General features: G+C 60.6%; 1 protein-coding gene across 1 annotated transcript in view; it reads left to right on the top strand.

Moving 5' to 3' along the window:
• SHANK1 (SH3 and multiple ankyrin repeat domains 1) overlaps nucleotides 1-14,114 on the top strand; it is a 42,881-nt gene that overhangs the window by 24,769 nt on the left and 3,998 nt on the right. The window contains exons 19-22 of the mRNA XM_032591316.1: nucleotides 520-588; nucleotides 1,039-1,157; nucleotides 8,253-8,349; nucleotides 10,260-13,416. Coding sequence (XP_032447207.1) covers nucleotides 520-588; nucleotides 1,039-1,157; nucleotides 8,253-8,349; nucleotides 10,260-13,416 — 3,442 coding nt within the window. The remainder of the gene's footprint in view (nucleotides 1-519; nucleotides 589-1,038; nucleotides 1,158-8,252; nucleotides 8,350-10,259; nucleotides 13,417-14,114) is intronic.

The raw sequence follows: 14,114 nt of genomic DNA, 5'->3' as shown, positions 1-14,114 counted from the left end.
GTCCCTATTTCCTTTCTGGCTTCTCTCCACCTGCCCCACCTCACGCCCACCCCCATTCTCTATCTCTTCCTCCACCAGCTTCCCCACCCTCCCCCGACAGAAAGGAAGGCCAGCCCCTCCCCAGACAGGGCCGAGTGGACCTGGGGGGTCCCGTTTCCCCTGACAGGGGGCAGATCGGGCAGCTGACCACCCCTACCCTGAGGGAGGAGGGTGTTCCAGAGAGGGGGCCCCTCGCCTCCCCCTGAAGTCCTAACTCTTGGCTCCTCTACTGCCTCTCCCCCGGGCTAGTCTCCCCCTGGAAGAAGAAGAGTGGTGAGTGGGCACAGGACTGGCGGGGGGGCCCCCCCCCGTCCCCATCCCGCCGGCGGACTCGCCCCTCCCCGACCCGGGCCCTTCACTGCCCCACTCGCGCTTGCGCACGCCCGCTGGTCGCACCCGCTGGCCACGCCCACTGGCCGAGCCCGCTCCGCCCCGTCCCTCGGGGCGCCCCTGGACTTCATCCGCATCCTTTGCCCACAGAGTACGAGCAGCAGCCTCCGCCGGTGCCCAGCATGGAGAAAAAGCGGACCGTGTATCAGATGGCTCTCAGTAAGATGGCCCACCCCGGGCTCCCCGGGCTGCCCAGGACCCCTGACCCCACGCCCCCTGGGGTGCAGGAGCCACTCCGACCCTCTTCCCGCCTGCGCACCCTTTGGCCACCTCCGAGCTGAGCCGATCACCTCACACCCCAACCTTGCCCCAGCCGTCAAGTATGAGCTCCCACCTCTGTCCGCAGCCTCTCCCCCCACTTCCTTTTGCCCCACCCCCCCCCTCCACCTTCCCTCCTAGGACGACTGTCTTATTTGCTGCCCTCACCTCTTCCCACCGCTGGGCCCTGCCTTCTGGGCTGGAGACTGTGTCCATGGGGATGGAGACTGTGTCCATGGGGATGGGTGCCCTTTTCTGGTCCACACAAAACCTTGTCTGGGCTCCCGGCAGCTCCGTCTCTGGTGAGGCCAAAGCAAGCTTCATTGCACTGCCTCTTCCGCCTCCCCTTAGACAAACTGGATGAAATTTTGGCGGCAGCTCAGCAGACCATCAGCGCAAGCGAGAGTCCTGGACCTGGTGGCCTTGCGTCGCTGGGCAAACACCGGCCCAAAGGCTTCTTTGCCACCGAGGTAAGCTGCGTGCACTGGGGGATGGGAGCGTAGTGGTGAAGAGGCTGGGGGTGCACACGCCAACCTGGCACCTCTGTCCTGCTCCTTGCAAACCCTTCCTGACCCCACTGTGTTTACCGTCGATCCAGGAGGGGCACTGCGCTTCCTGGGTCCCCTCCTTTCTCCCCATTCTGGGGGCTTCCTTTCCTCCCTGCCCATCCTCTTCCTGATTCTCCTCCTAAATCTTGCTTCCTGTTCCCTCACCCCCTGCTCCTCACGCTCTCTCCTCCATCTCTGTCCCACTTCAAGAGTCTCAGGGAAGGCAAAACGACGTCCTGGATGGCAGTCCCTGGCAGAGGCCCAGCACACGATAATAGGTGCTCAACAAGTGGGGGTTATTCAAATATTAATTATTAGCTCTGTCTCCGCTCTGCTTTTCCCTGTGACAGAGTGTCGTGGGCGTTGATCATATTTTGGACACTACATTTCACATGGGTTATCTCATTCATTTGTAGGATCGGATATTAGCTCATTTCCAGAGGGGAAACTGAGGCTCAGAGAGGGAGGCAGTATTTCAACTGGATCCATGGCCCTGACTCTTCTGGTGGGCCTGCTGGTCCCTCAGCTGGCGAGCTTGTCATTGGGCCGGGCCCCTTCATGGGGCCACCAGCCCTGCTGGTGCCTCTTCCCACCCTCCAGACTCTCCTCCAAAGGTCACACACCACCCTTCCTCTCTCTTAGCGCTTCCTACTTTTCTGTGCTCAGGCCCTGCCCTCTGACCCTGACCTCTGAACCCCTCTTCCCATAGGCCGCACCCACCACTCGGTGGCCAACGGGCTATTTACTCTAAAACCAGATTCTTTGGCTTTTGGGGGACCACGGATCCCCCTTGGAAGGCTGGGATAGTCCTCAGAATAATGCTTATAAACATAAAATACATAAGGAAACAAAAGAAGCCAATTACACTGATACTACAGTTATCAAAATATTTTTTTAAGTTCGTTTATTTATTTTGAGAGGTGGAAGAGGGGCAGAAGGAGGGACAGAGAGAGAGGATCCCAAGCAGGCTCCGCACTGTCCGCGCAGAGCCCAACGCGGGGCTTGAACTTACGAACTGTGAGATCATGACCTGAGCCGAAACCAAGAGTTGGACGCTTAACCAACTGAGCCACCTGGGCGCCCCTCAAAATATTTTGAAAAGCAAAATTCGTGGGGCGCCTGGCTGGCTCAGTCAGTCGAGCGTGCAATTCTTGATCTCAGGGTCACGAGTTCAAGCCCCACGTTGGGCCTAGAGCTTACTTAAACACACACACACACACACACACACACAGTAAAAGCAAAACTTGTGATACAGTAATATTGGTGCCTTTTTGTCAACACATTAGCCACCAAGACCTCGTGATGGATCTTAACTCCTCTAACGTAAAAGTCATGAGGAGCATAAACACTATTTCAAGAAATCTGCAACCATGTGATGGGATATGGAAATATCCGTGATTTCTATTGGGGATACAGTCACGGGTCTGGCCAAGACCAGCTCCGTTTGTTGCCTCCATCCCTCCCCCGAAGGTCAGCACAGAAGTGCACAAGCAGTCAAGCCAGGCAGACCTGCCTTCCAATCCTGACCTCCTCTGACTTCCTGTGTTACTTGGACCACACTACTCCATTTCTCTGCATCTCAGTTTCCCACTCCGTACAGTGGGGCTAAAGCCAATCTTGCGGGTCTTTCTGAGGATTGAATGAGATCAGCTCCTAGCACAGCAGGCTCTCAATAGACGCTGAGCCCTCTTAGGCCATAGAATAAACTGGAGACCCCACAACGACTTACCAGTGAGCCTTGCACGTGCCCCCCAGGGATCCTACAACGGCATCTCAGGTGCAGAGTCTCCAAAATACAGAGAGGGCGAGTCCCGTTTTCGTTTGTACAACAAACGCGTGGCGTATCCACCAAGTGCCAGCCAGCCGGCATGCCAGCCCCTCCCCGTGTGAACCGTGGTTACGGCCAGACAAGATCCCAGCCCTCACAGAATTCACCATCTGAGCTCCAGGGACATCCCCCAGATGGGCCCAGACGTGGGCCAATAAGGTGGGGAGGGGGCGGTACTGAGGGACCTGCCGATGCCAACAGTGGGGGTGCAGACCCCAGGCAGGTCCACCGTAGGTCGGTCGAGGTGCCTCTTGGGCTGTCTCCTCCTAGGGTTCTGCTGTCCATCCATCTGTCCTCCCCTCTGTGAGGCTTTGGCTATCTCAGCTGCTCTCTCTCTTGCCTGGTCACTGACTCCAAGGGGTCATCCCACTACTGTCCCCCCTTCTGCCCGGTCTCTGTCTGGGTGCCAGTTTCAGCCTTTCTCTGGACTCCGTTTTCCCCCTGATTATTGTGACCGTACCCTTTTGGTCCCATTCTCTGACTCTTTGCCTCCTGGGGCCTGCCTGGCCCTCCCGGTCTCGGGGCCTCTCAGGACCGCCTCTCTTCCTGCTTTGTTGGGGCGCTCTCTCTTGCCATCGCTGTCTCATTTCCCCTCCTGCCCTCCCCCAGCCCCCGGCTCTGAATCCCCATCTCCGTCTCTTTCTCCCCATCTGTCTGCCTTTGCCCGTCTCTGTCTCTCCGTCTGTCTCTCCCTCCGCTCTCTCCCCCGTCACCCCTTTCAGGGGCTGTCTCCCTGGCACTCGTTTCTCAGCCCATCTCCAGCCTCCAGCCTGGGCACGCACTCTGCCCTTGAGGCCCCAGACCCACCACCGGCCCACGAGGTGGCACAGGAGGAGGGCTGGACCTCTGGCGGAGCCGCTGGGGAGGAGTCTGCCCGCAGCCGGTGACGTCACGCGCACCCGGGCACTCTGATTGGCTGCCCCCGCTGCGCGGGAGGGGACGCTCCGCGTTCGTCGTTGGAGGTCAGCCTGTCCCACCTTGAGTCAGTGTGCCCCTCAGGCAGTCTGTCCAACCGCCTCCTCAGACCCTATTATGATTTCCCCATCAGTCTGGCGTCTCCTCTGCCACGCTGACCCCTTTTGTGTCAAGCTAACCCATTATTTGATCCCTCCTCTTCCACTTAGAGGTGTCTTCGGTTCGCGTGCCAATCTGGCGCCTCTCCCTTCACTCTGCACTCTCTTCAGACAAAGGCACCCCTCCCCTGTCATTGTGAACCCCCTTTTGTCACTCTGCCCCCCACCCCTCCCGACTCCCATGCTTCCTGCCAGATGCTTCCCTCACCTTCCTTCCCACCTCCCCGTTATCCCTGGCTCGCCCTCCCCAGCCTGGACTCTGTATTCGGTGTCCTGTCCAGAACTGCTTCTGCCCCCCGTGGTCCCTGCATCCTTTCTGACTGGGTGCTTTCCCCCCCCCCCCCATCATTTTGCACACATTTACTGAGCACCCGGTATACCCTGGACCCACTGCTCAGCCCTGGGGATGCGGGAGTAAGAATTTACATTTGGGGGCAGGGGGTGGATTTGGCAGAATTGGGGTCCACTACGTGTAAGAGAAACCCCGGAACAGCGGGGGCTGACAAGGCAAGTCCCGTCTCTGTGATATTGACGGAGGCTGGAGTAGGGAGTCCCAGGGGCAGGCGCCATGGTCACGAAGACCCAGGATCCTTCCCACTTTCTGCTGCATCATCCTGGCTTTCTTGCCAACCATGAGGTCACCTCACGGTCCAAGATGGCTGGCGGGCTAGCTGTGGCACCAGGTGGTGGCACCAGCCTTCCAGGTGGCAGGAACAAGGAAGAACGGAAAGGCAGAAAGGCAAAAGAGGGCGCATTGTTGCTTCTGGGGTCACCTCTGAAGAGACCTCCCCAAAGAAACACGCAACACTTCCACTCGTGCATCTGTGCAGGCCTCGGTTCCATGGCCACGCTCAGCTGCAAGGGAGTCTGGGAAATATAGTCTCAATAGGTGCTAAGGGAGATTTAAAAAATTTTTTTTAATGTTTTATTTACTTTTGAGAGAGAAAGAGCGCAAGTCGGGGCGGGGGGGCGGCGGTCAGGCAGAGAGAGAAGGAGAGAATCTGAAGCAGGCTTCAGGCTCTGAGCTGTCAGCACAGAGCCCGACGTGGGGCTTGAACCCACGAACTGTGCCAAAGTTGGACGCTTAACTGACTGAGCCACCCAGGCGCCCCTGGGGTTTTCTTATCAAGGAAGAAGAGTAGAATGGGAATTGGGTAGGCTCCTTGCCCTGGGAGACAGACAATAAACAAAAAAGCAAATAATTATAATAACTCTACACTGGGATAAGTGGGTGCAGAGTAGTAAAAGGAATCCTCTCCAGGGAGACATCTGAAACTAATAGATCCCGTCCATTATCGCCCTTCTACAACCTGACCGACCTCTTCTCCCACCCCTCAACACCCCTGCTCACCCGGGCCATACATGTCGGCCTCCTGCCTGTTCCTTGAGCACACCACACTCACTCCTACCTCAGGACATTTGCACTTCCTGTTCCCTCTGCTTGCAATACTCTTTCCCTGGCTGTATGCATGGCTCCCTTCCTCTGGGGTTCACTCAAATTACATCTTCACAGAAAGTCCTTCCTTGGCTGCAGTACTTTATCTTATTTTTTTAAGTTTATTTATTTTGAGAGAGAGAAAGAGAGAGAGAGAGGGGAAGGGGCAGAGAGAGAGGGAGAGAAAGAATCCCAAGCAGGCTCCGTGCTGTCAGCGCAGAGCCCGATGCAGGGCTTGAACCCACGAACCACGAGATCATGACCTGATCCAAAATCAAGAGTCGGATGCTTAACCGAGGCACCCCTACCCTGTTTTAAATTACAGTCCCCCTCTCCTCCATTGCACACCTCCACCTGACCCACGTTATGTTACTAATTTATTTTGCCTGCCCTCCACGAAGGCAGGGACTTTTGTCGATTTTGTGTATGGCTGCATCTACAGCGTCTAGAACAGCCCCTGGCGTGGATCAGGTGCTCAATAAATACCTCTGGAATGAATGAATGAATGAATGAATGAAACACAGAGGTAGATAGTTTCAATCCGGAGTGGTGAGCACAGTGAGAGTGTAGCTTGGGCGCACCCTATTAAGGTCTAGAGCTTTCTGTGTTGAAGGAACTGTCCTACCTCTGTGCTGTCCCATATGGCAGCCATCAGCCATGTGTGACGATGGATCTTTTGAAATGACCAGCATGAATGGAAGAAAGGACTGTTTAATTATAAGTTATTTTAATTAATTAAAATTTACATCCAAAAGGGCGGTGGCTACTGTATTGGGCAATGTAGGTTTAGAGGAAGGGAGAGGCCAGACCAGGGTGGGGACGAGGATGACAAGTTTCCCCAAGCAGAGCAGGGGGAAAGGATGTTTCAGGCAGAGGGAACAGCATATGCGGAGGCTCTGGGGTGAGAAACAGCACAGGAAATTCCGAGGTAGGGGGGAGTACTTAGAGGAAGGGGGCTGGAGGGAGTGCGATGGGAGGTGAGGGTGGGGACTTCATCCAAAAAGGGTTTCCTTTCTCTGCACTTCTGGTCTCAAAGCCAGAGAAGAGAGACATATGGGGTCACCCGGCGGAAGGAAGGGAGTCAGCGCTTGATGCTGGCTCATTGTCATTTAGTTACTCTTCAGGTGACACAGGCTTGTAGAACATCAGGTCCTGTTTGGGGACTGGGGACCCAAAAGTGAACAAGACCAACAAAGTTGCTACCCTAACAGGCTGTGTTGGGACTTCCATGGGTCTTTGGCATTTTGGCCTTCACGAGCTCCTCCCCCTCCAACAAAAAGCCTTAAAATCTGTATCGTCTGCTTGTCTTGGTGCAAAGATGAATATTATCATCCAGGCTGAATTCTATTCATCCCCCCTCCAACCTCTGGTTTTAAAGGAAATTGAACTATTTTCCCTGAAGGTATCCTGGGCCCCGGATTCTGTACCTGTGGTGCCTTCTGGGAGCTGACATTCTAGGCAGGGAGACGGAAAGTAAGCAAGTACACAAATCCTTTCAGACGAGGATAAGCGCCAGAAGGACAACAGGACAGGGAGACGCAGTGGACGGGGACTGGGAGGGACGTTTGAGTGGAGAACGTGAAGATGGAAAGGAACGTGTGGCGATGAGGAGGAAACCGTGGCAGAGACAAAAACCCAGGACTTGCAAGGGTTCTAAAGCGGGGATGGGCTTTGGGCCATTGGAGGGGCAGGCCGGGTGGCCACGGTGGGACCGGAGTAAGGAGGCAGGAGATGCAGGTGGGGCCAGAGTGTCCTGGGTACCTGGGTCTCCCACAGTCGAAGCCTGACATAGGGATTTCTGCACCTCCAGCATCCTAAGGGGAAAACTGCGAGGGAGGGAGGGAGGCAGGATGGGCTGTGGAGGTCAGCAAACCCGGTCCCCGCTGGAGTCCCCTTCAGCCCGATTTCTACCAGAGCTTTGGAGCGTGCATGGCACGGGGAGTCAGGCCTGCCTTGGACCTCCGTGTCAGCCAGTCCTTGGCTGCAGGCCGCTCCCAGAGCTAGGGGGACGTGACTACTTGGGCTCACCAGCTCCTCTGGAGGAGGGCCATATTTCAGAGCGAGGGGCAGCAGCTGAGAGCCCAGGCAGGTGACACAGCAGCTGGGGATGGTCACGGCACCTCAGCCAGGGGGATCTGGGTGCACACCAACAGTGTGTACCACAGATGACCCTGTAGACCAGAGTGGGGGATTCCGATCCCCTTCTAACTGATGGTGGGGGGGGGGGGGGCCGCTGCGGTAGGACTTTAAGCAGGGCAATGACATGACCTGGATTTCTTTTTGAAAGATCCCTCTGCCTCTTGCATGGAAAGCAGAACAGAAAGAGGTGATGGGGACACGGGTGGCAGCGGGATGACAAAAGACGCTACTGCGGCCCATGTAGGCAAGGAACGGTGGGGACTTGGACTTGGGGAGGGGCTGACAGCAGGAATGGAGAAAAGACCCAGACTGGTGATCTGGGTGGACTGAGAATCTGCTTTCTTTTCCTTTCTTTCTCCCCGCTGCCCAAACTCAGAAACCCTTCCCTTTGCCAGAATTCCCTTTTGCCTGCTCGACGCCTCTTACCCTTCCTGCAGAGGCTTGGAGAAGGTATGGGGGCTAGCTGTGCGGTGAAGCCGTGAGACTTCACACCCAGACTCATCCTTCTCTGTTGTCTTTCCTCCCCGACTGCGACCCCGAAGTCAAGCTTCGATCCGCACCACCGCTCCCAGCCAAGTTATGAACGTCCTTCTTACCTGCCTCCAGGACCCGGGCTTATGCTCCGGCAAAAATCTATCGGTATGTCACCCAGAAGGGGGGGTATAATGGATGCCAGCGGGGGAGGGGGAGGCTGGGGAGGGTGACAGTTTACGGGAGAAATGAATGGGGCTTTGAAATGTTCTTTCCTACTTCCGTACGTGACCACGGTTCCGTTGAGTTGGGCAAAGAGCTCAGGCTTTGTTGTTTGGGCAAATCTGCGTTTGGATCCTGGCTTTTGTCCCTCCTAGCTGTGTGACCTGGGGCAGGGAGCTTCACCTCTCTGGGCCTTGGGTTCTGCCTCTAGAAAATGGGCACCTTATTGTTCCCGCCTGGATGGAGTGGGTTGAAGCCCCCACCACAGACCCTGGTGCCTTCTCATATCTGACTTCATCCATCCATCCATCCATCCATCCATTCTACAAATATTTATTGACCCCCTACCACATGTCCTAGACTGCTGGTGATACATGGCAGTGAACAAAACAGACCAAAAGGTCCTGTCCTCGTGGAGTTTTCCTTCCAGCAGGGGAAGACAGATATTGGCTTATAAGGTTAAGAAACAAGACAATGATATAGTATGTTCACAGTGTTAAGTTCTCTGGGGGGCGTGGGGGGGGGGAGGAACAGCAGAATAAGAGAAGTCAGGAGTTCTGGGAGGCAGGTTTGAGCCAAAGCATGGAAATGAAGGGCGCCTGGGTGGCTCGGTCGGTTGAGCATCCGACTTCGGCTCACATCATGATTTCACGGTTCGTGAGTTGGAGCCCCGCATCAGGCTCTGTGCTGACAGTGCGGAGCCTTCTTCGGATCTTCGTTCCTCCTCTCTCTGCCCCCCTCACTCTCTCCCTCTAAATTAAATAAACATTTAAAAAAATCTTTAAGACATGGAAATGAAGGGGAGAGCCACGTGGGTATAAGGCAGTAAGGCATTCCAGGTAGCGGGAACGGCCGGGACAAAGGTCCTGAGGTAGGATTGAGCCACCATTTGCTCCGATGGGGGAGACTATGGGGTCAGAAGAGATCAGGGGTACAGTCGGGGGCCTGCTAAGTCTCAGAGGCCAGCGGGACATCCGAGTAGATGTGGCATTTGGATATAGGAGCCTGGAGCTCAGGGGAGAGGACTGAGCCCCAGGACAGACACAGGCGTCTTCAGCAGAGAGGGAGTGAATGATCCGGGACGCGGCTTGAGATGACCCCAGGGGAGAGAGAGTAGTCAGAGGTGAGGACACGGTCAAAGCCTGAGCCCTGGCAGTGATGAGTAGGCAAAAGTCTTTGCTCTCCCCATCCACTCTGAGGCCTTTTGCTAGCTGGGTCTAAGCTTTTCTCCTCCTTCCAGCGTCCACAGTCCACCCGTGCGAGTCTTGCGTTTGTGTCCCATCATGTACCTAATCTCGACTCCCTCTAAATCCACCCAGCACTGCTTACCTCTAAGGCGGCTCTGCCTCCTAAACGTTAGCCTCACCCTAAGCCGTTCCGCCTGTGAAATCGCAGGTTTGATGTGCTAATGGCATTTCCTTTCTGCGTCTCCATGAAAAGAAACCTACGGCGACGCGCGCGGACATGGTACCTCTCTCCCCCTCGCCTCCAGCCCCTTTTGCTCACCCCCTGCCACCCCTGGCGCTTAACGTGCCTCCGTGCGAGTTAGAAAAAGGCGCCCCCTCCTGGCACGGGGCGGAAGTTCAGCTGAATTGCGCCCCACCCCGACCCCCTCGCTCCCTCTGCCGGTTGCTGTCGTGCGATGCGCAACCTGTGTGGTCGAGCGCACTTGTCGCACCTGGGGAAGCTCTGGACTAATCCTTGCGTGAGGGTCTCAGCGTAGGCTTGCTAAGGGTCGTCGTGTTTATCGGCGTTCTTCTTCTCCTTCTTAATGGTTTCGTTAATACTGCGACTACAGTTTTAGCAGCCCTGTGACCCCCTCCCCCCACTCTCCTGGATCCCTTGTGTCTTCCCAGGGGCTGCAGAAGATGATAGACCCTACCTAGCACCCCCAGCCATGAAGTTCAGCCGCAGCCTGTCTGTGCCTGGCTCGGAGGACATCCCTCCGCCGCCCACCACGTCCCCACCGGAGCCCCCCTACAGCACACCTCCGGCCCCCTCCTCCTCGGGCCGCCTCACCCCATCCCCCAGAGGAGGGCCCTTCAACCCCAGTTCGGGTGGCCCCCTCCCCTCCTCTTCCCCTGCGTCCTTCGATGGGCCCTCCCCTCCCGACACGCGTGTAGGGGGCCGTGAGAAGAGCCTGTACCACAGCGGGCCCCTGCCCCCCGCCCACCACCACCCGCCCCACCACCACCACCATCACGCCCCGCCCCCCCAGCCTCACCACCACCACGCCCACCCCCCTCATCCCCCGGAGATGGAGACGGGCGGCTCTCCCGACGACCCCCCGCCCCGACTGGCCCTGGGGCCGCAGCCCAGCCTGCGCGGCTGGCGGGGTGGCGGGCCCGGCCCCACCCCGGGGGCCCCGTCCCCGTCGCACCACGGCGGCGGGGGCGGGGGCATCGGCTCCTCCCAGGCCCCGGCCCTGCGCTACTTCCAGCTGCCCCCCCGGGCGGCCAGCGCGGCCATGTACGTGCCAGCCCGCTCGGGCCGCGGGCGCAAGGGGCCCCTGGTCAAGCAGACCAAGGTCGAAGGCGAGCCCCAGAAGGGCGGCGGCCTCCCGCCCGCCCCCTCGCCCACGTCCCCGGCGTCCCCGCAGCCGCCGCCCGCCGCGGCCGCGCCCTCAGAGAAGAACTCCATCCCCATCCCCACCATCATCATCAAGGCTCCGTCCACCAGTAGCAGCGGCCGAAGCAGCCAGGGCAGCAGCACCGAGGCGGAGCCCCCGACCCAGCCCGAGGCCGCGGGAGGCGGCGGCGGCGGCGGCGGCGGCGGGGGCGGGGGCGGGGGCGGCGGGGCCGGCGGGGGCGGGGGCTCCTCGGCGCCCAGCCCCGCCCCGGCCATGTCGCCGGTGCCGCCGTCGCCCTCGCCGGTGCCCACCCCCAGCTCGCCCAGCGGCCCGGCCACCCTCGACTTCACCAGCCAGTTCGGAGCGGCCCTGGTGGGCGCGGCGCGGAGGGAAGGCGGCTGGCAGAACGAAGCCCGCCGGCGGTCCACGCTCTTCCTCTCCACCGACGCCGGGGACGAGGACGGCGGCGACGGCGGGCTGGGCCCCGGGGCGCCCCCGGGCCCCCGGCTGCGCCACTCCAAATCCATCGACGAGGGCATGTTCTCCGCCGAGCCCTACCTCCGGCTGGAGTCCGCCGGCGCGGGGAGCGGCGTCGGGTACGGGGGCTACGGGGCCGGGGGCCGAGCCTACGCGGGCAGCGGGGGCAGCAGCGCCTTCACCAGCTTCCTGCCGCCCCGACCCCTGGTCCACCCGCTGACCGGCAAGGCCCTGGACCCAGCCTCCCCGCTCGGGCTGGCCCTGGCCGCCCGAGAGCGGGCGCTGAAGGAGTCCTCGGAGGGCGGCGGGCCCCCCCAGCCCCCTCCAAGGCCCCCATCGCCCCGCTACGAGGCGCCGCCGCCCACCCCGCACCACCACTCGCCCCACGCCCACCACGAGCCGGTGCTGCGTCTCTGGGGGGCCTCACCGCCGGACCCCGCCCGCCGGGAGCTGGGGTACCGGGCAGGGCTGGGCAGCCAGGAGAAGTCCCTTCCGGCCAGCCCTCCAGCGGCCCGACGCTCCCTGCTGCACCGCTTGCCCCCCACAGCTCCCGGGGTCGGGCCCCTCCTCCTGCAGCTGGGGCCCGAGCCCCCGGCCCCGCACCCCGGGGTGAGCAAGGCGTGGAGGTCGGGGGCCCCCGAGGAGCCGGAACGGCTGCCCCTCCACGTGCGGTTCCTCGAGAACTGCCAGCCCAGAGCCGGCGGCGCGGGCGGAAGGGGGCCCCCCTCGGAGGACGGGCCGGGGGTTCCGCCTCCCAGCCCGCGCCGGTCCGTACCGCCCTCGCCCACCTCCCCGCGGGGCGGCGAAGAGAACGGGCTCCCCCTGCTGGTCCTGCCGCCCCCCGCTCCCTCGGTGGACGTGGAAGACGGCGAATTCCTCTTTGTGGAACCGCTGCCCCCGCCTCTGGAGTTCTCCAACAGCTTCGAGAAGCCAGAGTCGCCGCTCACACCCGGGCCTCCCCACCCGCTGCCGGACCCCCCGACCCCAACCACCCCGTTGCCCCCCGTGCCGCCGCCCGCCGTGGCCGCCGCGCCTCCCACCCTGGACTCCACGGCGTCCAGCCTGACTTCCTACGACAGCGAGGTGGCCACACTGACCCAGGGGGCCCCCGTGGCTCCCGGGGACCCCCCTCCGCCAGGCCCGCCGGCCCCGGCCGCCCCCGCTCCCCCGGCCCCACAGCCTGGCCCCGACCCGCCGCCTGGCACGGATTCTGGTATCGAGGAGGTGGACAGTCGGAGCAGCAGTGACCACCCGCTGGAGACCATCAGCAGCGCGTCCACACTGAGCAGCCTTTCTGCCGAAGGCGGTGGCAGCGCCGGAGGCGGCGGCGGCGGCGGCGGCGGGGCCGGTGTGGCCAGTGGGCCGGAGCTCCTGGACACGTATGTGGCCTACCTGGACGGCCAGGCCTTCGGGGGGAGTGGTGCTCCCGGGCCACCGTACCCCCCGCAGCTCATGACTCCTTCCAAGCTCCGGGGCCGGGCTCTGGGGACCAGCGGAGGCCTGCGGCCCGGCCCTAGTGGGGGACTCCGGGACCCTGTCACTCCCACCAGCCCCACTGTCTCCGTGACGGGGGCTGGAACGGATGGGCTGCTGGCCCTGAGCGGTTGCACAGGACCCTCATCGGCGGGTATGGCCGGGGGTCCGGTGGCTATAGAGCCAGAAGGCCCACCCGTGCCCTTGCCATCAGCCTCCTCTCTGCCTCGGAAGCTGCTGCCCTGGGAGGAGGGCCCGGGCCCACCGCCACCACCCCTGCCCGGGCCCTTGTCCCAGCCTCAGGCCTCAGCCTTGGCCACAGTAAAAGCCAGCATCATCAGTGAACTCAGCTCCAAGCTTCAGCAATTTGGGGGCTCCTCGGCAGCTGGTGGCGCTCTGCCCTGGGCCCGGGGAGGCAGCGGGGGAAGCGGGGACAGCCACCACGGGGGAGCCAGCTACGTCCCCGAGAGGACCTCTTCCCTGCAGCGGCAGAGGTGAGCAGGGGGGCAGGGGGCGGGGGGCTGCTGGTTGGTGACGGAGGCCAGAGGGGCCGATGCTGTGGGCAGCAGGGTCTCCCTTCCCCCTAGCTGTGTCCTTTGAGGGTCCCAGGTGGCAGAGAGAACACAGAAACCAGTCTGGCTTGCCGAAGTCTGTGCCCAGAGAAGCATGCTTTCACAGATACTTTATCTCAGGAGCTTTTGTGGTCTCTTCCCATCACCGTGGCAACCCACATCCCATGAGGAAGAAAAAAAGTTACTGACAAAAGAGACCAGAGCACGACTTGCCGATGTCTCGTTTCCATGGTGGGTTGTCAGTTCTGACAGTCCCTGAAGTCTTCGAGTCCCTTGAACCCGGTGCGGCTCAAGATGAGATGCTTTTAGGGGGCAGCGTGTTTGCAGTGTGGTCCTGGAGCCGGGCTTCTTGGGCTTGGGTCTCAGCCCCCGACTCCCAACTGCGTGACCTTAGGCAAAGGCGTCCACCCCTCCGTAGAAGGGGGACGGGAGAGTACCCACCTAAAAGGGTTTTTGAGACGATTGCTTGTGGGCTGTGGTTAGAACACGAGAGGGGGGAAGGGAGAGGGGCCTCTCACCAGAGCCCAGCGAGTAAAACCGGACAACTGCGGGATCGTGCGCAAGTTTCCCAAGGCAGCTAGCTTAGCTAGGATCGCCACCGAGTTCGAGCTCGTTCGAAG

This window comes from Lynx canadensis, chromosome E2 (assembly GCF_007474595.2).
Source record: "Lynx canadensis isolate LIC74 chromosome E2, mLynCan4.pri.v2, whole genome shotgun sequence".
Classification (NCBI taxonomy): domain Eukaryota; kingdom Metazoa; phylum Chordata; class Mammalia; order Carnivora; family Felidae; genus Lynx; species Lynx canadensis.
This window is presented reverse-complemented; position numbering and strand designations above follow the sequence as displayed.